General features: G+C 45.9%; 1 protein-coding gene across 4 annotated transcripts in view; it reads right to left on the bottom strand.

The window, feature by feature from the left end:
- The window catches only part of CXXC1 (CXXC finger protein 1), a 32,549-nt gene extending 17,330 nt beyond the window's left edge, over positions 1–15,219 (bottom strand). The window contains exons 1-12 of one of the 4 annotated variants that reach the window (XM_066615716.1): positions 15,143–15,219; positions 14,374–14,489; positions 13,609–13,709; positions 11,322–11,464; positions 9,908–10,066; positions 9,731–9,757; positions 8,727–8,876; positions 6,679–6,786; positions 4,638–4,822; positions 3,824–4,031; positions 2,513–2,623; positions 840–889 (exon numbers count right to left, since the gene is read on the bottom strand). In XM_066615716.1, the coding sequence (XP_066471813.1) occupies positions 840–889; positions 2,513–2,623; positions 3,824–4,031; positions 4,638–4,822; positions 6,679–6,786; positions 8,727–8,876; positions 9,731–9,757; positions 9,908–10,066; positions 11,322–11,464; positions 13,609–13,709; positions 14,374–14,489; positions 15,143–15,145 (1,361 nt within the window). In that variant the 5' untranslated portion in view covers positions 15,146–15,219. The remainder of the gene's footprint in view (positions 1–839; positions 890–2,512; positions 2,624–3,823; positions 4,032–4,637; positions 4,823–6,678; positions 6,787–8,726; positions 8,877–9,730; positions 9,758–9,907; positions 10,067–11,321; positions 11,465–13,608; positions 13,710–14,373; positions 14,490–15,142) is intronic. The other 3 variants (XM_066615717.1, XM_066615719.1, XM_066615718.1) reach the window with 3 other exon arrangements.

Genomic DNA, 15,219 nt, shown 5'->3' with positions numbered 1-15,219 from the left:
GAGGCCAGAAGCAGCCAGGGGTGATGGGAAATCAACACTGCATCATATGCGTAGAGCAAAAGAGAGATATGTCTGGAGACCAGCTTTAGAGGATGGTCATCAATTTGGGACAAAAAGGGGGCCAAATCATTTAAGGAAGAGGGAAAACAGGGTGGTGGTCATAAGGCCACCTTGTTTTACCCCCTTTTTACCCAAGAATGCCAGAACTAGAAGGAGATCCACCTCCATTCTCTGATACAAGAAAAGCACATGTGGGGCTCTCCCTCTTAAGAATTACTAAACTACTTTTGAGAAGATTTCACCTGGATCTGCACCAGGTGGTATTTGCAAATTGCCTCAAAACATTCCAGAAAGGAGGAATGTTTCATATAGATGGATAATAGTAATAAATTAATCCATGACAGACATAAAAATTAGGATTCCATAATCCAAGCACCCTCTCCGACCACTTATGCAGCAATCCTCAACCTTTTCAGGCCCAGAACCACATTTAACCCTAATCAGCAAGGATCTACTTTTTTATTTTTTTACCATTTATAATTGTTCCTCTTCCTCAAAAAATCATTATCAGAAAGATATGCTGCCACTGTCATCCACCCAATGCTTTCATGTACTAGAACTGGCACCTTCCCTAAGCTACACACTGAATTCCTACATTGTAAAGGGATTTGGAAGGGACCTTGAGGTTCCTTCACAACTTAACATCCTCCTCAGGATGCCTGTATAAGAAAGGAGCAGAGCTGAAATGATAGATGACATCAGTGCAATGCACCCCGGTGCCTAAGGTTTGGTGAGCAGTCGCCGACAGAATGAACTTAAGAGTGGAGGGAAAGACTTACCCTTCAATACGCGTTGGATACATAGACCCAAAAGACGTTTGGCTCTCATACTGCAGAGGACAAGAAAACACACAACCATGATCTCAGCAGGACTTAGCAAGAGTAACAATTCAAGCAACAACATTCTTCCCAAATTCACTCCACTGTGGACATAAGGAATCAGCTGATTGGTTCCATCAATTTCTTCCTCTTACATCCTAGAATCTCTAGAGGTCCCAAAACTCCTAGCTGCCAGGGCCACATCACACAGTCCTGCTCTTCATATAAACATTTTGTGCATAACTAAGAATTTTCACAACAGGAGAAAATTATTTGCAGCTGCAGGGTTGCTTACTGAAGTAATGGCAATGTCTGGTTCAAAGGGAGATGGCACCTGAAATGCCAAAGAAATTCTGTACATCCCCCAAAGCTACCAGCACATATCCCCCCACTTTAAAAGTGGGTAGGAGAAAATTACTATGGTCACAGAACTTTTCATCTGCCCACCTGCCTACGTCCTCTGTGGCAGAGGTGATGGTGGTGGTTGTCCTTGCCCTGATCAGGGACCGTCACTGCAACCATCTGCCCACAGCTTAGTTATTTCAGGCTCTTTGCTCTGCATTGAAATAGAATGGCAGAGCAAAGTGGAACAAAGAAGCCAGAAGCAGAAGTGGAGCAGTGCCTCTCCCAGCTACCTTGTTCAGCCCCGCTTTGCCAATCTATTTCAAAATAGGGTGGCAGAGCAAGGGGAAGGAAGTAAGGGAGCAAATGGAGACTTGGTGAGGCAGCCACAGAAGCTACTGATGGGCATGGAGTGCTATCACCCGAGGCAGCCTGATTCACCTCATCTTGGGCCACAGTAATCTAGCTTGGCCCAATGGTGAGCCAGCAAGGTGTTCCACTAGTCCAGCAGGGGGGAGCTATTCAGTTAAGGCAGGGTTTTTCAAACTGGGGTGTCGTGACGCCCCAGCCTGTGGGCCCTGGCCTCTGCCCCCTTAAGGGGCAGGGGCAGCCTAGAGGCAGGTAAGAGGCAGTGGCATGATCCCCAGGATCGCGTCGCTCAGGGGGCTGCAGGGGCTTGGGTGCACTTACCTGAGCCTCCTGCAGCCTCCCCGGGGTGCGGGGAGACCGGTGCAAAGCTTTGGCAGGGCTCCCCGCAGCAGTGAAAGTGAAAGCGGAGCAACTGCGCTTTAGCGGAGGTGGGGCGCGATCGCTCCGCTTTCACATTCACCGCTGTGGGGAGCCCTGCCAAAGCTTCGCATCAGTCTCCCTGCACCCCGGGGAGGCTGCAGGAGGCTCAGATAAGTGCACCCAAGCCCCTGCAGCCCCCTGAGCGGCGTGATCCTGGGGGTCGCACCACTGCCTTCCACCCGCCCCTGCTGCCTCACCCCCCGCCGCCGCAAGCACTTACAGTGGCTCAAACTCTCCACGAGAGTTTGAAAACCACTGAGCTAAGGCATGCTTTCCAGAGTTTGGGGTTGTCAACATTTCTGCACCACCTTTCCATCTTTCTCTCTCTTCACACTCACAATCCAAATTTGAGGTATCCCACAAATATTCCTATTCTGCAGATTGGGAAAGAGAAGGTAAAAAGAAGTAGCTTGCTTAAGGCAACTCTGGAAGCACAAATTCAAATACAGACACCTGAAGTCTGTCATCATGGCTTCACAGAGGAGTGACGGGGAGCAACATACCTTAGCATAGCACCGTTCCATGTGGCGCAGGGCAACCTTGGGGTTGATGGGGTGGCCACAAGAGACACAAAATATCTGCAGATCTGTGTCATCACTGTCCCCTTCACTGGTCTGAGGCAGAAGAGAAAGCAGTATGCACGAGTCACAGTTAGCAGCTTGGCTGTCAGGGCAAACAGCATTTGGCCACAAGTTACCAACAAGTCGGGCCAGCACCACTTGGATCCCAACCAGCCAAATGCAGCCCACCAGGAGCTTGACCCTTAGTTTATTCAGTTCCGTGCAGGTAGCAAAAATAGGAGTGACTACATTCAACTTGCTATTCAACCCACTGTTCTGATCCCCTCTCACTGAGGGAGCAGACGTTAAGGTCAGCTTCCTGCACTTTGGAAGAGCCTTGCATGGACTTAGAGATAACACTGTTCATAATTCTGTGTGACAGTTGGAGGGATGAGAGACAGGACCAGCAAAAGAACATGACCTGCTGGAATGGGACTTCCCAAGATGATACCTACCTATTTCTTGCCCATCCACATCCAGAGGGCAGTTCTAACAAAACATGTTCTGGCTTTAACATAGAGTGGCGTCACTGTTTTCATACATCTTTATCATAACTCCTAATAAAGAAATTATCACGATCTTCACTGTAGCTGAACTCCCATGTGGGATTTTACCAGTAGCCTTTGGCATCAACCGAAAGTGCAATCCTTACTCATAGTTGGGCCAGTGTAAGTTACTTGTTCCGGCCCAGAGGTGTCACAAAAATGCTGTAAGGCACTTTTGTGCCATTGTGCAAGGAGACAGGACAGTGCAAGCCCCACGGCGCTGGCGGAATGGTAAGGCCACACCAACTGAGGCAGGCCAGCATGGGGGCCAGCCAGCCTGCTCGTTCCAGTGTGGGTTAGGATTGGGCTGTGAATCAGCAGAAGATGCAAACCTAAACACTGTGGCTAAGAATAAACTGGACTAGCAGACTAGATTATCCTTTGGGGCCACCCTGTCCATTACAAAATCAACTGCTTTCATAGAAGATCCAAGTTCCTGACCATGAATGGGCCACAGGTAAGACACACTCTTTATAGGGAGATTACAGAGACAAATTCTCAGTTCGCTCTGAGGATACACACTCATGCATTTGGACAAAGATCTCCAAATGTGCAGAATAAAAATTGCAGTAAAGTTGAAAAACAACTCTAGTCTAGTTCACCCAAGTTAATGTTCTAGAAGACCAGGAAATGGCTATTCCCAGCTACCCACAAGAGGATTCAGGTGTCCTGGCTGCCAGTCCCTTTCTCCCTAGTTCCTTCTATGCACCTCTTCATCTTCCTTGATGGCTTGTTGCTTGGCACGGACAATGATGGCTTCCAACTCATGGAATCTGCGCTCCATCTCTTGGAGTTTGAGCCGAGCCTGCTGCTGCTCCCGCCGTATCCGCTCCAGCAGCTTCTTGCCATGCTCTTCTGCCACACACGGGCTTTGCTGCCACTGTTGGATGCGCTGTGGGAGGATCTCGTAGATGCGGCTGGGGAAGAGGAGAGTACAGGTAAATTGATACTAGCCAATACTCTGATAAAAGAAGCACCAAATGATAGACAGTAGGCTCATGAATCAACACAACACAGTTCAAACCTATGAAATTAATTGCCATAAGATGCTGCAACAACTGATGCCTTAAGTGACTTTGGGCCCAATCCTATCCAATTTTCCAGTGCTAGTGTAGTTGTGCCAGTGGGGTGTGTGCTGTATTCTGTGGTGGAGGGGCAGACACTGGGACCTTCTCAAGGTATGGGAACATGTGTTCCCTTACCATGAGGTTGTATTGTGGCTACACCGGAGTTGGATAGGATTGGGCCCTTGAGTTCCACCACAGAAGAAAAGCAAGACATAAATGTCACAAATATTCCTTTTGTGCAGGTGGAGAACTAAGGCGGAGAGAAGATCAGTGTCCAAGGCCATTTAATGTGTCCATATTTCCTAGCCCCCAAATAAGCACTGTCTTCTTCATATCCCACCAGCTCTGTGGGATACATCCTGTTATTCGCACTAAGATCCAGACTATGCTGGAAAAGAAACAGAAGAAAGCCTGAAAAGTGGAGGGAGAAGCGTCAGCCAGGAGGCTAGCCCTTACTTTGCCGCCAGTTTCATGCCACATTCGTCAGAGCAGTACTTGGAATTGGCTCGTGCAGCCTGAATACAGCCAGGGCCGAGACACTGGTGCAGCGAGGAAGGATCTTTGGCATCCACTCGCTCAGCATGCTTTGACCTGTCACGGTGCTTTTGTTTCTGCTTGTGTCTCTTGTATTTCTCCTCCTTCTGCACAGCAAAAACAATACAGATAAAGATCAGACCAGTATGTTTCCTCCACTCCACATCCTTGCCAGAGGAAAGCAGGGTGTTCTTTCTAACAACAGATCTTCAAACATAGGCAAGTCTGTTCATAATCTAGTCTCTCCCCTTCTATACTCACCCCAGGCACTCATGCAGTAACCAGCGCCCTGCCCGAGGTATTGGCTCACAGATGACCAGCCAGCTATTCACTACATCTAGTCCCTCTGCCTGGTATATGTACCAGGGAGAGAAAAGACATGAATCCATTTGACAGAAGCCACCTGTGATTAATAGAGAAGGAGCCAATGTGTTGGGGAGGAGAGAGTTAAGACGGGGAAGATCCAACTTCAGATCCTCACTAGGATTCATATCTTTGAATCAGCCTCCACCTTCTTCTCACAGTGTTATAAGGATAAAATGGGGGGCAGGGGAAGGAAGACGACCATGTATGCCCTTCTGAGCTCCTTGGTGGAAAGGCAGGATAGAAATATAACAACATACCTAAAGGGAACATGTCGACACAAGCAATCAGACCAGTTACCCACTGAGGAACTTTGTGGCCCCTGGGCGGCAGGGGGATGAAGCAAGTGGTGATGGTGGGGGGGGCGTTTACCGGAAAACAGTGGACTGCCCTCCTTCAGGCTCCCAGCCCTCACAGTTAGGAAGGTAGTCTCATCTCTCCATCCACTTCACCAGGCCTCAGAGGGATCACAGGAAGGGGGTTGAAAAAACACCCAGACCATCCATCTGCAGTAGGCCCAGAAGATGTGCTTGTGGCACCCTCCATGCCTCCTTATAGGTCAGCAACAGGGTGCTTATGCCCAGATACTTGGTCTGCACAGTCTCCACATCTATCCCTGCTCCTTCCTTTCCTGTGAGATCCATCTGTAACATCCCAATCGACATGACAAATGGGACATCAGTGGCACTTCTGACAGGCTGCGCAATGGAAAAGGGATGAACATGGTGCAGCAACCTCAGAAGCCAGAACAAATGCTGTACTGCTCATCAGGACCTGCCAATAGGCTAGGACAAGATTTTGTCAGAGCATTTGGTTCCCGGTAACCTTCCCCCCCCCCCCTTTTTGGGTCTTAGATGTACTTACAGAACATTATTCATCTACATTTATTATTCAGTCCTGTGTTATAGCAACACTATTGTCTAACACGTTCTATCCCTATGCAACATACTGTGGAATGTGCTAATCTCCTAAACGAGCATCTTATTATGTGTCACACTGTGATCCCCCCCATCTGCATGATTATTCAGTACTAGGACCCATGTTAATTGGGATCACCTTTCCTCTTCTATCATTTTTGTCTTGGAAACTTCCAGAGGCTGTCAGAAACAAGATGCAGGACTGCATGGACCTTTGCAGAGTCAGGCAGTTCTCTGAGTCAGCAGCACCAGACTTGAACTAAGTGCTCCAGTTCCCAGGAACAGTGAAGGGAAGAGCCATCATCTCCCTCTTACCTCACAATGACAGACTGAACCTATTTTGCTGACAAGAGTGTTTTGTCCTGTTGCATGCCTAAGCAAGAGTTGTAGCTTTAGGAGAAACAGGCTCCGGCCAATAATAAACTAGGTACCCATCCTAACAGAGGGTCCAATCCTACACAACTTCCCAGTGCTGATGCAGTTGTACCAATCAGGCAAGCACTACATCCTGCGGTAGCGGGGCAGTCACAGAGGCCTCCTCAAGGTAATGGAATGTTTATTCTCTTACCACGAGACTGCATTGCAGCTGCATCACTGCTGGTAAGCTGGATAAGATTAGGCCCTGAGTTATTTGACACATCCTGTGTGCAAACTCAATGCAACATGCCAGTCTAGGATCATACCTTCTTCTCTGACTTTTTCTCCCTTCGTTTGACATGCTTCACCTTCACAGCACGTTTTCGCAACACAGGATCAAGGAAGGGTGCATCATCTGTATCACTGAGCCATGGCTAACAGAAGGAGAAAAAAGAAAAATGAAAGGGGACCCACCAAGACCCACCATCAAACCTGAATTCACTGAAGAGATCTTATGGGTGTCTATCAACATAGTTTGGCTTAAGGATGTCCAAAGAGTATTTGATTGAAACAGCTCAAGGTTAACTACTACAGTGGGAACCACCTCTCCCCATTCACTCAGACAAATAAATGATAGCTCTCTGTACTACTTCAGAGACTGAAAAATAGCAGGAGTCATCTAGCACTGAGTTGCAGCCCCCTCTGGGGTAACAAGCAGGAGCAGCCACATTGCAAAGAAAAAGACCAGTTTTGCTTGTAATGAACTTCGGTAGACTTGATCAGTAACTATTTCTGCTAGAAAACAAATTTGGCAAGAGAATAAGGGCTGCCAGGCCATTGCCCTGTGTGCCAGCCCCTAAAACTGTCAGGTCTCTTGTTCACATATGCTGCTTATCACACTCCTCTCCTTTTCCTGGGAAAGGCAACTGGGGAGGAAGGTGTGGCGAAAATTGCTCACGCTCACTCTGCAGATTAAGCACATCATGTAATTTGATACAGAATTTGGCATTCAAAGGATCTCAGTTTCCTTTTCTCTTTCCTTCAAGGAAAGCTTCTAGTTCTCATTATTGAAAAGTATAGCATAAAAACACACAAGGCATATCTGGCAAAAGGTAATCTCAGGGGGGTAGAAAGGAGGGCAGGATCTGAACCAAAACCAAGTCATCAGGAGTAAAATGGAGAAAGCTTCTAGTCACCATGACTACTATGCTGTCGAGTGTCAATTGTTATCAAATTTTGCCATTCTAATTCCTTGTTGAAAGACTATACAATCTTTAAAATACTTGATCTTTTCACCCGAGCAGTTGGAATGTTTGATCCTTTTGGTCAGAGTGTATGATAAGAATTGCACTTGTTTCATTAAAGTATATTGAAATACATGCAATTCTTATCAGATAGGCAAAAAATCATTGCTGCCTGCCTGTCTCTGCCTAGCAAGTGGCCAAGCAGTGATCTCACTGAACAAATGTTCACACTCATTCTAACTGTTCAGCAGGAATGTGTCAAGCATGTTGCTTAACAGGGCATCTTCAGCAAGAGATGCGAAAGGTCTGTTTGTATGGGAGAAAAACAACTTCCTAAGAAAAGTCTGTGTGCTCTTAAGCAAGGAGTGCTGAGGCAAGGGTGCTGGGCAAGCAAAGTGGTTAATGGCTGGAAATCTCAGAGTGGGAAGAAGGCCCATAGGCTGAAGAGTGGCTGAAGAGGGACAGAGAAAGCAATTAGAAGTTATCTCTCTCCCCTCCAACTCAGGCAATTGGCAGCTTGACTTTTTTCTTTCTTTCTTATCCAACTAATCTCAGAAAGCATTAAACCAGAACCAGCCAGTTCTTCTGGCTAGGCTGTGAATTTGTGTCCACTCCTAGTAGAGGCAGAAGAAAGATTAGGCCGAGAGAGGACATGTGAGATGTCAGCTAGCCATTCTAGCTGAATCTATCTTTGAAGAGCTTGTGTCCAAGTGGACAGATCAGGATCACAAAACCTGCATTACTTTGTGAACAGTGACAAGTGGGGAGAAGCATTGGAAAAGACAGAGGTTTGAGGGAAAGCAGTGTGAAAGCAAAGAAACAAAATGAGCAAACCAAAAAAAAAAAAAAAAGGATGAGTTGAAGATTAAACTTACAGGGCTCTAGAAATAGTAGAGTGTGGATGAGCAGGCTGGGGGTCTGCATCAGATCACATATATACATGTGAATTATCTAGCTAAACATTTGGCAATTTTTCTGTAATGTACTTGATCTGAATAATATCTCAGTACAGAATACGTGATTACGTGCTAAGAAAAGATTGCATGCTGTCCTAGAGTTTCCTATCCAAACAGTAGCCTTGCCAACCTGACCTAGGACTCCCAAGGAAATGGGTCCACCACAGGTCTCACCAGGTTCTGATCATCGAAGGCCCCTGAACAAAGTTCCTGATACAAATCGGGATCTATGTGAAGATCATCATCCGACAGAGGTTCAGGTGTGGCAGCCGATTCTAGCTGTTCCTTTAGCATCTGCAGATCATCCTCCCGCCCCCGTAACATCTATTGAGCATTTGAGGAAAGGGGAGGGGGAAAGAGAAGCAGAGAGAGAGAAAGAGAGAGAGAGAGAGAGAGAGAGAAAGTGGGAAAGAAAAGAGGGGAAAGCATTAAAGCATCCCTCTAGCTTCGTAAGCACAAGACACAGAAATAGCAAAAACCAACTCCCTTTTTCCTGGGCACAGCAGTGGTAAATAGAGAAAATGGGGCTTGCTGAATATCAAGCAGCAAAGCGCAAGAAGCAGAGAGAATCCTAACACCCATTTCTCTTCCAAAATTGAAAAAAGAGGAAAAAAACAAAGTCAGTTGAAAGAAGCGGGGGCTAATCACCCAGCAAACCCTGCAACCAAACTGGCTCTCAGGCACCCAGTCCTCTCCACTCCAACCCATTATGCATCAGGCTGGATCTACGCATGCAGCAGGATGAGGCGAGAATGAGGTAGCAGAATGAACAGTACCACTTCAGGCAGAGGACGAGGGAGGAAGATCATTTCTGAATACTCCCCTATGTGGTGGAGAGGGCAGGGGGGAACCTGCGAGTAGAAAACTAGCACAGTCAGCAGTGAACCAGGACAGAACCTCTCTCCCACCTATGTCCAGTTTCTTCTGGAAAGAAGGTTGCTTTGTTGTCTTTTTTTACATAGGGGGACCATTTAAAAATGGTGCACCCACCCACAACATGAAACAGTACAGTTCACTCAACCACCTCATTCTACTACCTGCTTAAAGCAGGCCTCATTCTACTCCCCTATCTAGGGAAAAAACCCAGGAGTCCCAGCTTAACACTCATCTATTTTCAATCCTAAGCCTTTAAATTAAAAAAAAAAGAAAAAAAAACTGGAGGGAAAAAGGAAACTTACCGAAGCTGGAAAATATTTATAGGACTCCTAGGAAGAAAAGAATGGGAAAAAAAAATCATGTGTGAGCTACACACAAATTAATAGCTTCAATTTGAATTGTTGCCCTCTGGGGTAGAGCAGACAAGAAAGTGCCCCGCAGAGAAAAATGGCAACACAAGTGCCCACTCAAACACTCACCCGAGCCCGAACCTGGCACTGCCGTAAGCGGCACTTCTGGCGAATTTTGTTGGGACCCCCAAATTTCTTCATGTCACGACAGAAGTCACACTGCCCACAATCTTCTGTGCGCCGGCAAGCCTCACATTCGCCACACATCCGCGCTGAGCGCTTAATCTGCTGCAGTGAAAGACAGCAGGAATCAAAAAAGAGCAGGAAGGAGAATCTGAATCACCTGTCTCAATTCAAGCACACAAGAGTCCTCTTGGATCAGGTCCAAGGTCCATCTAGTCCCACATCCTGTTTCCCACAGTGGCCATCCAGATGCCTCTAGGAACCCCACAAGCAGAAGCTCAGCAATTGTAGGATGGATTTTCCAAACAGCCCCAACTCTGAAAATCAGAGAGTTCTAAAATTGTGAGATGGCATGAGTTCAGACCCCACAAATGCCTCTTTCACTTATTGTGTCCATAAATCCTGTGGTTACATAAGCTCAGTTTGAAGAAAGGATGGAGCCCAAGGAGAGTGCAAAGAACACCAAGAAAAAGTAGTTAGGAGAAGGCACAACAAGAGAAGACTGAATATCATGGTGGATCTCTTACAGGGAGGAACCGGCTTAATTTACGGCAAAGCAAACTTTGGTTATTAAGATAAATGTTTCACTTAGTGGCAGGGAAGCCTCAAAAGAGTCTCAAGTGGCTATTGCAACAAATCAACCAGATTAACCTCTGCTAAAGAAAAGTCTAAAGAACAATTGCCACATGGAAGTTGCAACAGGGGACCTGCTGCAGCCTTATACACACCTACTAGAATAATTTCACCTTCATACTGCCTCATCAAGCACCAGCATAGATGGACCTAGGGTTGCGATTCTGTGCACCCTCAGTGACACAGCAAACTCAAAGGGGCATCGCGGGATAGTTTAAAGGTGCTGTGGGCTCTTTAAAGGGAAACAGAGAGGGGCACCATGAAAATATTACAGTCGGCCTAGGGAGAGAGAGAAAGTTTGGGAACCACTGATCTGGGGTCAGAAAACAGGCAGGTTATTATTCAGTATTTATATACCGCTTTTCAACTTAAGTTCACAAAGCGGTTTACAGAGAAAAAAATCAAATAACTAATGGCTCCCTGTCCCAAAAGGGCTCACAATCTAAAAAGATGCAAAAGAACACCAGCAGACAGCCACTAGAAAAGACACTGCTGGGGTGAGGTGGGCTAGTTACTCTCCCCCTGCTAAAAAGAGGAGCACCCACTTGAAAGAGTGCCTCTTACCCAGTTAGCAGGGGTTATGTGCTGCATCAAACAGTTTAGGCAGGACAGTTGGGATTAGGCAGTTACTCCAGAGTTCCGAAGGATGCTTAGAACCCAACAGCTCACCTCCCATGTCAATACTCCAAGTGTCAATTGTCAATGCTTATCTCCACTCCCACCTTACCTTTGAGCTACGACTCTGCTCCATGGCCAGTTCCTGGGCCTTCAGGCGCAACTCATCCTTCTCAGCGTGTTCCCGCTCACCCTCACGGTCCTTCTCCTTGGACTTTTTGTGCCTGTACCGAATCTCAAGGGTTGGATCTCTCTCTGTAGAGCAGAAAGATAAATAAGTACAAAGACCCTACAAGCTTCAACTCTTGGCCTAGAGCAAAGGTTCTCAAACATTTTAGCACCAGGACCCACTTTTTAAAATGACACTCTTTCGGGGCCCACCTAGTTTTACTTTTAAAAAAGGTGATCTAGAAACTATACAGATGAGACATCAGTTTCCACTGATTTGACTCACCACTGATACTGGGGTCCACCTTTAAATGCCTTGTAACAAGGAGGAAAAAGCACAAAAATCCAGTTTCCTACTTTTGAACTGTTAAACCACATTGGTTGCAAGTTTCTCCCTGTTAAGGATTGCTTTAAGAAGCTATACCACTTTCAGCCACTAGATGGGGTGAATAATGCAATCTAATGGAATAATTTCTGGAAATTATTTCATTAGATTCCATTATTCACCCCATCTAGTGGCTGAATGTGATATAGTGTCTATACGATGTATTCTGGGGCAACCATGGAGGAGCATGAAATCTGGGAATGGGTCTTTAAAGCTATTTTTCCACTGATTTGGTATCCACTGGTTTTTTTAATCCACTATTTTTCCAATGATTTTTTAAAATCTAGTGGATAACAAGGCACAACTTGCAATATATTTATTTATTTGTAATATTTCATTTATTTTTTTTAATCAATCCATTTTTTATAATGAGGCAGCCCTAATGAATAGCCTCAAGTTAGTTATGTGTTATGTTCAATAGTTCTGTGACCCATCCTTCACCTGCCCCTCTACCTGTCAATGGCGGCCTTGGAAAAAACAAGAAAAAAAAGTGCTCAAACATTTATCTGCCTATATTTAGCAAGCTTCCAAATTGCAGGAATTCAGCTTCTTACAGGCCAATTGGCAGCTGTCATGCAAATTGTGGGAACTCAGCTCTTTGCAGAACAGTTAGCAGCTATCTGATTTCTAAATAACTTCAGTGCCTGAGGCAATTAATAATCTGCTATTTCCATCATCTATGTTTTCATTGGAGGCTCTGTGGGTCGCACCAGAAATTGGGTCATGACCCACCAAGAGGGTCCCAAACCACAGAGAACAGCTAAAGTTCAGTCAGTAATCTGATAAGATCCCTACATGTGCCATTCCAAGCTTCTAGGAACAGGAAGTAATTCTAAAAAAGCATAAGCAATTCCACCAGTACCCAAATATGGGGTGACAGGGTAGTGAGGACTCCACTGAAAGTGCATCAGCAAACAGGTCATATAATTACCATAAGCAACCCAGTATCCACGCTAGCTTTTTAAAAAATGGCAAATGCCAAGTGACAGTTTATAGCAGGGGTGTCCAAACATTTTGGCAGGAGGGCCACATCGTCTCTCTGACACTGTGTTGGGGGCCGGGGAAAAATGAATTAATTTACCTTTCAAATTTGAATAAATTTACATAAATGAATTTATTAGAGATTGAACTTATATGAAGGAATGAAGGTCTTGCAGTAGCTCAAGAAAGGCCTTGTACAAAGCAAGGCTAGCCTTTCCTTTGCTGCCACTGCTGCATCTCAGACGTGAAACAGCAAGTAGTGGAGGGAGCCCTCGTCCCACACTTCAGGTGAGAGGTCGAACAGTCATCCTCATGCTGAAAGCAGTTGCATTGGGCCAGCACAGGCTCCAGTAAGTCTACGGAGGGCCAGAGGCTCACTGGAGACTGGGGGCTCCCTGAGGGCCTCATTGGAAGCCCCTGAGGACCGCAAGTGGCCCCCAAGCCGGGGTTTGGGCACCCGCAGTTTATAGTAATGTCGTACCTACTCCAAAATAAAGATAGATAGAAACTTTTATTGGCATACAACCTCGGTAAAAAACTTAAAGTAGAATCATCACTCTTAAAATGAAAAGTCTGAATCAAAAGAGTTAGGCTCCAAAAAAAATTTGTTACACAAACTCAAGGATTACAAGAGCTTGAGCAGTTTTTTTCTTGCTTCTCCATTACTGATCCTGAAGCATTTTTTACAATTATATTCTGATACATCAACAACCACCAGAAGCATTTTGTTTAGTCAACAAAGTCAAGGATTTCCAAATTATCAGCCTGCCACCTCAGGAATACATAAGTGTGCCTCCTGATGCCCTTGTCCAAGTTTATGAGGTTCATTTCCAATATCCCAACACCATCCAGACCCTAAACTCACCTCGGCACTGCATGCAGTACCATTCCCGAATGGCCTTTGCCATCTTCTCAGTAATGTTAATGCAATGTCCATGGAACCACTCATTACAGTGATCACAGCCTCTGAAGAGGGAATAAAAGGCATAAGGTAAGTATTACCTCAAAGAGCTTCTTCTGCACTCAGGTATATCAGTACACCTTACTTTACACTCTACCATTTACATGCTGTTTGCAATACAACAGGCGGTGTCTAGAAAGCACATGTCCCTCTATCATATAACCCAGGGGTCTCCAAACGTTTTGGTCAGAGGGCTGCATGAAATATCTGGTGCAGTGCTGAGAGCGGGAAAAATTTTTTAAATATAAAATTTAAATAAATAAATTAGAATTGGAACTTAGATGAATGAATAAATGAATGAGTGGTCTCATTCACTCAGTCTCTCCGGCCCTCAGAACACCCTCCAGATGCAATCAGAGCACAGCTCTGGTCATGTTCAGTCAAGTGGGCCAGAGACTTTCAGGAGACAAGAGGCTGGCCGTGGGCTGGATAGAGGCTCGCTGTGGGCCACATCTGGCCCCCAGGCCGGGGTTTAGAGACCCCTGATATAACCCCTTCCTCCCACCTTTAAACCTATCACAGTTTAACAAGATCCAAAACAACAAGACTTCAATTTGCAGAAGACACCCCAAACATAAGACTACAGCAGATGACTTTAACAACCTAAACAAATCTTCTTCACACACTCATGAACAACTCTTACAGTCTTCACAAAAGCAACACACTCACATCATGAAACAGTTGATATCAGGTTTGCGACAGATGCAATAGACAGGGGCATTCTCTCCATTCTCTGATTTGGACTCCTCACCCAGAACAGCCAGATCGGGATCAGAGAACTCATCCTGGATTGCGGAGGAAAAAGTTCAATAGTTACAAGAGGGGTAGTGGAAAGAGGATCAAAAGTAAGTTGGGAAATTCGCTTCACAATGTACCCGTATACTAAGGTAGAGTGCAATGATAAAGAAAAACAAGAGTACATTCCCCCAAAATACGTAAAAGGTGTTTTCAACTTCTCCAGCAAAGAGCAGGTTTAGGATGGGACTCTGGAGACCTTGAAGGACCACTGTTAGTCTGAGGACAGTACTAAGGGTCAGTACTAACCCTGCATAAGGAAGCTTCTTATTCTTAAAAAAAAAAATCCCCAAGACTTGCAAAACCCAAATCAGGACTAAAGAGATCCTGATTGAACTAATTTCCTACCAACCTATAAAACCCCCCACCCTAAACTACAAGTCAGGGGTAAAGCCAAAGGTAGGGGCAAAGCCAAGGGGCAAAGCCAAGGGGTAAAGCCAAAGTCAGGGGCAAAGTCAAGGGGCAAAGTCAGGGGCAAAGCCAAAGGTAGGGGCAAAGCCAAGGGGCAAAGTCAGGGGTAGGGGCAAAGTCCTTCTTGCCCAAGGCCACTCCTCCCCCACCCTTTCCACCCCAGTCCCCTCCAACCAGACCTCCCTCCCTGTGGATGTGACCAGCGCTCAGGATCGCAGCCCCTCCCCCTCACCATGATCGTTCCCTCCAGGCCAGCCAGTTCCCTTGTTCTGAAACAAGACAACAAGCAGCCTGGCAGTAGGAAGTCAA

The sequence above is a fragment of the Tiliqua scincoides genome, chromosome 2 (genome assembly GCF_035046505.1).
Source record: "Tiliqua scincoides isolate rTilSci1 chromosome 2, rTilSci1.hap2, whole genome shotgun sequence".
NCBI lineage: Eukaryota > Metazoa > Chordata > Lepidosauria > Squamata > Scincidae > Tiliqua > Tiliqua scincoides.
Note: the sequence above shows the minus strand (reverse complement) of the source record. Positions and strands in the feature narration are given on the sequence as shown.